This window comes from Phaeoacremonium minimum, assembly GCF_000392275.1.
Source record: "Phaeoacremonium minimum UCRPA7 unplaced genomic scaffold PA7_03_scaffold_39, whole genome shotgun sequence".
Taxonomy (NCBI): domain Eukaryota; kingdom Fungi; phylum Ascomycota; class Sordariomycetes; order Togniniales; family Togniniaceae; genus Phaeoacremonium; species Phaeoacremonium minimum.
Window position 1 is genome coordinate 255345 of NW_006920946.1, and position 8701 is coordinate 264045.

An 8701-nucleotide genomic window follows, 5' to 3' on the forward strand; every position below is an offset into this window, starting at 1 on the left:
GATTCACGACAAAAATTTCCCTATCTGCTTTCTGTGCCTTCGAGTTGGGGCAGTTTTGAAGGATATTGGGTATCCAGGTATATGTAGCGTCCCAAGGCGTGCAAGGAAGGGATCGTGCTTCTTAATGACCCCCGTGACTTGGTTGGTACTAGCAACGCCTAGATGATAGTCGACCCATCCGCAATTAGAAGGCGGTGAAATTGGGCAATATCTCGTCATGGCCGCATCGTAGCTTCCTTAGCTCCACAGAGCTGGCTGATCACGATAAGGCAGACTTGGTAACGTCACCGAGGTCTTGTATCTAGCATTGAGCTCGATGTTGGATGACTCAATTGGCCAGAAGATGGTGATGTCCATGAGGGGAGTTTCTTTTAAATCTATTACGTCTCAATGTCCCGCAATGCCTCCTCGACAACCCCCACGGGACCTCCTCGAAAATGGTCGTCCCATCTTCGGCAGTTCAGTAGGACAAGCTCCGACAGGGCCCCGATAGAACCACCACGGTCGCCGGATACTGTCTCAAGCAACTCTACCGTGCGCGACATGAAGCCGCCCAAGATGGAGCGGAAGTGCACCGTCACGCTGAACGAGTCCTTTGCTCGCGACGACATCGTGTTGAACCTCGACCTCTTCGATAGCGACATCAAACCCGGCATGCTAGTGTCACTTGACATTCTGAGGGATGTTGACCGGCCTGCACTAGGTGGAACTCAGAAGGCAGCGCCGCAAGACAAGAGCAGACAGGGATCCACGGCAGATGGACAAGCGAAGAATGAAGCCACGAGGCGCTACTACTTCATCGTGAAGGATATGCCCAAGGAGCTCAAGGCCAGGTTCCCCACTGTGGAACTATACATTGCGAAGGCGGTAGCAGATGCGTTTGGCATGAAAAAGGGGTCGCAAGTCCTTCTGGCACCAGTCAATGCAGAGAATCCGGCGGTTGCAGCCTCACACGTTGAGCTGTCGTTTAAAGATCAATATTTGTCGAGAGCCGACATGTGGAGGATTGCTGTCGGAGAGCTGGCAGATCGCACAGTATATAAGGGCCAGCCAATGCTGTTCATGGGCACAGTGAAAGCGCAGATTACGGCAGTATTTGTCGACGGAAAGAAGGTACAATCGGCATTCTTCGGGAGAGACACTCGGCCAATCTTCCGTAGTGAGTCGGCACGTTATGTGCTGTTCATTCAAATGGCCCTGGAGATGTGGGACTTTGACTCTGATGGCTCAGGAGAGATCATGTTCAACAAAGTCGTCAATGGCTTCTTACCAGCCCTTTTCAAGAAATGGGCTGCCCTGAAGGTAAAACACCTTGTCAGCATCGTTCTCTTCGCACGTGTCGAGTACGATGCAGGGTTGACTACTGAGCTGAGTAACGCAGCTATCCACAACGATTACTATACCGGAGTTCAGACATCGGGCGAGAGGCGTCCGTACAAGGACTTTTATCGCGTTGTGGTCAGTGAGATGGCCAGTGGTGAATGGACCAAAATTCTTTACCAGTTAAAACGGGAGTTCAACTACTTTCGACGAGATATAAGTCTCTACCACCTTCAAGCTATGAACTTGAATGCCATAACAGATGATGATGCCAGTGGGAAAGGTGCCCCAGCAACTCGTCTCAAGGCCGAATCTTCGAGAGCTATGTACGGCAATGTTTTGGAGGCTATCAACATGGCCTCTTCGCTTTTTGCTCACGATTATGTCGATAGAGATTTGATGCGCACTGGTATATCAGTTGTGGTGATCACCCCTGGTGCTGGAGTATTTGAAGTCGAGTACGAAACTCTTCGAAGAACAACAGAAGCACTGGTTGGGAACGGGATTGGTATCGATCTAGTCTGCGTGCCCAAGATTCCATTGCATTCTGTCCCCTTGTTCCGCTATCGAAACCCTGACGGCCATCACTCCTCCAAGTCGAAATCGGCGCTTGGGCCCGGAAGTACGCCGAAGACAACGACACCACTTGCGGCTAGCTATTCAAGTGTTGGCAGCGCCTTCTCTCCCAATAAAGGGAGCGATACTTCAGGACGTCTTGATCCTGGGTCATTAGCTCGAGCAAATGAGGATTGGTGCTTCGCGTTACCCCAATGGCTGCATGTCTCGTACTGGACGGGAAGTTCTGGCGAAGGACTTTCATATCAAGGTATCGCCCTTTCAGTAGCGGATGAGTCAAATCAATCAGAAGACGAGTTCGCAATTCGATGTCGGATGTACGACCTGCAAATGAGGAGTGTACTCGAAACAAATGAGATCGAAACAACTCCTCTTCACGCAGACCCGCTGTTCCCTGAAAGCATTTTGAAAGCTTCCCTAGCTCAGAAGGGCCATCATATGGATCTCCAACAAGTCGCGGTCATTCCGAACCGCCGGGTGCCTGATGTTCTCTACGACTATGTTTATGGCTTTCAGAAATTCACACCTGATCGACATTCCAAAGCAGGAGAAAAGTCTCTGTGGAAGCAATTGCAAGAGTTTGATGATGCTAGGTCACATATAAATCTGTCACGGCGTAGCTCTAAGCGCTCTCGACACGTAAAAGAGCTAGAAGAGGGAACAAGAAGGCAGCTTCGAGAGGACACTGGCCTATTCGGTACTTCGATATCAGACAGGAAATCTTCTGTCAGCAGTCAGGCGTTGCCTGTGGTGAATGTCCCACATCGGCTCCATACTGACCGCCTTGAGACTGGCTCTTCAAGTGCGAGAAGAGGTTCGGATGCTGCCACCATAAAATCTCATCTATCACCAACCAAAGCACCCAAGTTTTTGAGGCAGATCAGCCTGGGTCAGAAAGGCTTCGGGATAGCTGCACCAAAGGCAGTTGTTGCGGAGGTGAAAGCAGAAACTGTTAATGCGGAGAAAGGGCCCATACCAACAACACCTTCTCGCAATACCTCGAATTCGAGGATGACGCCTGTCAAGTCCCACCGTCCTACTACGCCTCAAAGCATCTCTAGCGGAACTCTGACACCATCATCGGAATTCCCTAGGCATTCTGCTTTCGGCTCTATTGCAGAGTCCTTCGCGGAGACGCCAAGCCGTCCATTACCTATCAGAACTGCACAGCAATCCTTGGATGCGTCATCCCAGCTATTATCTGGTTCTGTACTGGCAACTACCTTGAAACGTTCCGATTTCATCGCAGACAATCCAGATTTGAAGTTCTCCAACGCACTACGAGCAGAAGATGCTCAGCGAATGTACAACTCCAAACTTCTTGCAGGAGCTGTCCCTGAGCTACCCACAACATTATCTCCAACAACAGCCATGTCACCATGGTTGACGGTTCTCAATCCATCTAATCCTAATACCAACAAAATTGACTTTGCGCGACTCTATAGTCGCTGGCAGCACGTTTTCGTTCGTCCATCGGAAATGAGGTTGCAGAAATGGAAGGCGTTGTGCTCTCCTGCGGCCGTGCCTCTAACTACGGAGTACTTCCCTACCCAGACTCAATTCGATGGCGAGTACCAGAGACAGCCTTACACAATTTCACAGAATTTGGACGATGAGCTTGCTGAAGAGCCGAGGAGTCGTGAGGAGTTCCTGCGAGAACTCATCAGCTTGCGATTCTCACAGGGTTTTCAAGTAGTCATTGGCCCCGCAATCGCCAAAGCATTTGGCCAAAAGCAACTGAAACTTGGTGATATATTCCGTCCTGACCGTGACATCGAGGATGGAACAAGTGTTTTCATGGCTGTAGGAAACACAATCCATCAGCTTTCTTGCGTCAATAGCACGGAAGTCGAAATCACAATCTACATACGCAAGCCCACAGAAACACTACCTCACGTAGATGATTCAGCCGCTCTATACAAGCCCGCAATTCGTACCATATTGGATCGAGGGTACGAGACGGCTGAAATTGACATCATCACGCCGAAAATAGAAAGGAACTGGAGTTATATCGACTCCTTTATTGCAGGTCATGACGACAGGATGTCAGAGAATCTGAGATTCTGGCGTGCACGATTTGTCCTGATTCCAATATCGTCCAAGCACACTGCTGGTTCCAGAGAAGGCGACAGTGAAGAGGAAACCCGCTTGGAAGGCATCAAATATCTGGCTCAGCAGTGGCTCAAACACCGATACCTGCCACCAGCTGAGCGCCGGTTCCAAGTGCAAGGACCTCGCCGAAAGAAAGATCCCAATCCCCTTGATATTGTGTACAAAACAGAAGATCCTTCCGTTGTTATTGCAGCGGAACTGGAGACCTTGCCTCTGCTCGAGGGGCTAGATCCAGGTGCTAGAAAAGGACAGCTTGTGACAAACAAGGAACAATTCAAAAAGTCGAATTTCAGCGTCGCGGCGTTGGCAGAAGCTATACAACAGCCCGTCGAGAATGGCGGGGTGCGCATGCAAAATCGCAGATGGCATCTTCGACTACATTACAACTGTTTTATCGGATCCGACATGACCAGCTGGCTACTCGACAATTTTGAGGACTTGGAAAGCCGCGAAGAGGCTGAAGCCCTGGGTGATTCCCTCATGGTGTCAGAGGATGATAAAACTCGGGACAAGGATAAAGAAGGCGCCAAGAAGGAGCATGGCCTTTTCGTCCACGTCGAACGGCGTCATCCATTCAGAGATGGGCAGTACTTCTATCAGGTCAGCAACGAGTTTGCAAAACCACATCCTCCTGGATGGTTCAATAGTGCCAGACGAGGGCTTGCTTCTGTTCCATCGACGCCGCTATCAGAAAATATTCCACGCGACTCTCCACGCGCAGGAATGTCTCGACCAACTTCAATACATGAAGAAACGTCTCCGATATCTGGCGCCACGACCCCAACGGCCATCGTGACTGGGAAACGACCTCGAGTTGTTCTGAGCAAGGTCATGAAATATGATGTTGATCATCGGAAGCGCTCATATCGCCCGGAACGGATCGATCTTCACTTCGACAGACTTCACAACCCTGACAATTGCTATCATATCCGCCTTGACTGGATGAATGTCACAGCCAAGCTCATCGAAGATGTAGTAGAAAATTGGTCCAGAGATGCCGCGAGGTTTGGTCTCCGACTAGTTGAAGTACCAATATCGGAAGCCTGCTCAATTAGCGATGTCAACCCATTCCGCAAACCGTACCGAATTAAGCTCACTCTTCCTCCGCCAGATCGACAGCCCATAACGTATTATGATCCCAATTCTTTCGCTCCACAAGCTCAACCAGGGAAACACTTCTACGAGAAAGCCATACTCCGCAAGTTCGACTTCGTCCTTGATACGGAGGCGGCATCAAACTTCCCGAGCAATGTGGACGTGACCTACTCTTGGGGCAGACCAGACTTCAAATACTCACAATATATACACCGCTCAGGCGTGATCTTGGCAGAGATCACCGACAAGGGTGAGCTGCTGCTCCTCGCGAATCGACTATATAGCAGTCGGGCAGCCATGGCCGCGCTGGAGAAGGAGATGCGAGTCAATGACCAGCAGACGTATGCCAACAAAGAGCGCATGGGGATGGGGCGTGGCCCATCGATGGGCAACTACACGCCGTATGGCATCTCGGAGGCGACACCCATTCCATCGCCAATGCTGCGACCATCTCTGTTCGCATCTCCCGTTGTGAGGGCTACAAGTGAGCCTGTGGGACCAGCTGCAAAGGCGGCGACGCCTCTCACCGATCCACAATCGATTCTAGATGCGTTGGAGACGTTCTGCGTGGATGAGACGCAGCTTGATGCCTTCTACAGGGAGATTCTGGAGAAAGGAGTCCACTCGGCGACTTCGACTCCTGTAGTGGGCGCGTCGTCTCTGCTCGAGCCTGTCCCTGAATCTAGCATCCCGACTCTTGGGCTGCCTCCTGCGGTGATTGCAGCGCAGGCCGCGAGCCCAAGTCCTAGGCTGGGAAGCCCGGCGCTGTCAGCTTCGCAGCTCCTCAGACGGGGCAGTGTGCAGTACGATGGGTCCTTGGGGCGATGAGCCTTCCTTTGCGGACTACGTGGATATGACAAAGCCGCTATGTAATATATGTCTATTGTATAGGTAGCTTACTGTGATAGCTTGTTGCAGGTAGAAAACTATCTGAGGAATGAAAAACGATGCTCAGTGATTGGCCCTAGCGTCCCTAGTTGCCAGGGCGAGACTGCCCTGTCGAAGGAGCTGCAATGTCTGCATGCCAGCCTATCAGGAGTCCTGTGGAATCTTCCCATGAAGCGGACAGGCGTATCGATAGGCGCAAAGCCACACGAAGTGCGTTGGCGTTCGCGGCGAGGTGTGGTTGGTCTGTTGCCACGACCGTGCAGCTTCGCAAGTCTGACCAACTCAATAGGAAGACGAGGAACACAGTCGTCAGAGTTGTTTCAATGTCCCCCCCTGGCTTTCAGGAGTATCCTGACGTAGTGGGGTAGGACGCGGCACTTGGACGATTCGCAGCAGCGCTTTTGTTGCCGCTCCCTTTCCATTGGAGAGTCAGCGAGGCCTCCGACCCCCAAATGGGCGAATCTCGCTAGTCGCCCATCATTGTGGGGTTGGTTGCGCTGTGATGGAGCAAAAATGACTGTGCTGTTGTTCTCGTGTAATTTCTGCGACGAGAGGAAATAGTGACTGGTATGACAGTGCAGTTATTTGCGATGAATTGGATTATCTCACTGTCTCACATTTTGTTACCCCAGGTGCCAAGTCATGTGCGACCAGAGTCAAGTCAAGCAATGCCAAGTGTAGCGACAAGACGGGTGCACGCGTGGGTGGGCCAGCCTCTTGGTGAGTCTTGGGTCTTGGGAGGCAGCTGGATGACCTTGGCAGAGCATTGGCAAAGCTTGAATTGAGTCGCCCTCTTCCGTTTTGTGGACTGGCGTCATTGTGCGTACTGTGTAGCAGCGTACCTGGCACCAGACGATCGACATTCATCGTGGACATCGTCGTGCGAATAACCATTTTTCCTTTGTTAGATCAAGGGAAGCCAATCGTGCAAATTCGATAACGGCGGTCTTGCAGGAGGACGGCGCCAGGGTAGTGCTGGGCGGCCCAGACGTCATTTCTGGCGGGAAGCCAGCTCGCGTTGGACAAGAATACGCCCAAAATAGGGAGCTGCAGCATTACGTCGTCTACGATATATCTCACGGTCATACTCCGTACGTGGAATCCAGATGCGCTGTGACTGCATCCGGCTCTTCAGATTACCAGCCACTTCACCTACCGACAGTTTTATCGACCGCTGTTTCGGAAGGCTGTACGGGGAACATGACTCTTGAGCAGCCATGTAGACAAAGGCTTAGAGGAAGTCGCGTCCCTCGTAGCTTCCTTCCTTGTGGGGATCTTTGTTGTAATAAATAACATTTCAGCTAGCTAGCTGGCTAGCTACCTAGGCTAGCTGATTTGCAAGGTGGGAAGGAAGGTACCTACCTGCCGGAGGCCCTTGCCTCTTGCTGCATTTTGCAGTCCCAACAGGCGCAAGGTGCACTGGTGGCGGCATGAGGTTTGATAGTCTGGGTCGGTCATTGTACACTACACTCCCGCTCACTGGCCCCTTTCCTTTGATGAAACAAGCTGGATGAGTCTTGGCAAAAGACGGGTATCAAGCCCTCATACCTACGTATTGTGTTCTGTCTATCTGTCTGTCTGTCTGTCTATCAATCGTAATGGTAATAATATTAGACGCACACTCTCCCTTCCTGGTCCGCCTCCTTTTCTCTCCTTCTTACGGTCTTGGCCTCTGGTACTGTACCCAGCCATAACTCCCAGCGGAACGTTCATCAGCATCAGGTAGGCGCAGCTCTCTCGCTCTCCTCGTACTACACGCGCGTTGTCGGCGACAAGACTCTCCGACAGAGCAGATCGCAACTCGTCTTTGTCTCTCCTCGCCGAGCACAGCACCGTTTAGATTTGGATTTCCGGCTTACTGACGGGGATACCCACCAGCGCATCCCTTGGCGACTCACTGTTACCAACTTCGTAGCGCCATCATCGCTCGCCGAGCCCCTTGAGACGAACAAACAGTCAGCCTGACGAGGCAGAGTTACGCAGTCCAGCGGCACCGACCGAGTTCCGTCTTCGCGCGCGCGCGCAGAAGCTATCATCTAGTACAGCGCCACGAGTCTTGACCGCAGTATACCTTACGACAGACTAGGTGCAGTGCCGACGCTCGAAACAGCAAAAGACAGCTGCTTTGACAGTTATTCGAGCATCTTAGCGTGTCTTGGGAGGTCTTTGGGTCCTCCTTTTTAAGCAGTCTGCCCTCGGACGTGTCTCTCCATTTGCAGAGATCTTGGCCAGCTTGGCCAAATTTAAGTTACCTACGTTAGTCGCAGAAGGGCCGCTAAAAAATCAACAATGGCCCCGGGTCACTGTACGTAACCTTGCCCCAGACAAACAAGACCAGCACACACCTACTTTTCCCTCCATCCAATCCCATCCTCTCACCATCCTCTTCCTCCGTGTCGATTACAGCCTGACATTCTTTTGCTGGCTGCCCACGTTCCCACTCCCCTCACCTGCCTCTCTTCTCTTTTGTATTATCTTGATTCGATTCTATTTTTCCCACCTTCCCCTTCACCGCCGTCAATCTTCGTCGCCTTCTTTATCACCTACTCTTCATCGCGCACTGCACAGCCAATTGGAACAATCTTGTTTTGCGGTTGACCCAACTTTGTGCCACTGCGCGATTACCTGGTGACGCCAATTTCCTGTGGCACCGGGACATGGCCTCACGGCCATCTACAGCCATACACCACACCACAAACAAACCATTAAC

General features: G+C 51.6%; 1 protein-coding gene across 1 annotated transcript; it reads left to right on the plus strand.

Annotated features, from left to right (window-relative positions):
• Positions 1-543: 543 nt before the first annotated feature.
• UCRPA7_514 (putative vacuolar membrane-associated protein iml1 protein) lies at positions 544-2053 on the plus strand (the record flags this gene model as incomplete). The annotated part of the gene is made up of 3 exons (XM_007913109.1): positions 544-1646; positions 1713-1942; positions 1995-2053. The coding sequence occupies 3 exons, from the start codon at positions 544-546 to the stop codon at positions 2051-2053; spliced, it is 1392 nt and encodes a 463-aa protein (XP_007911300.1).
• Positions 2054-8701: the final 6648 nt, after the last annotated feature.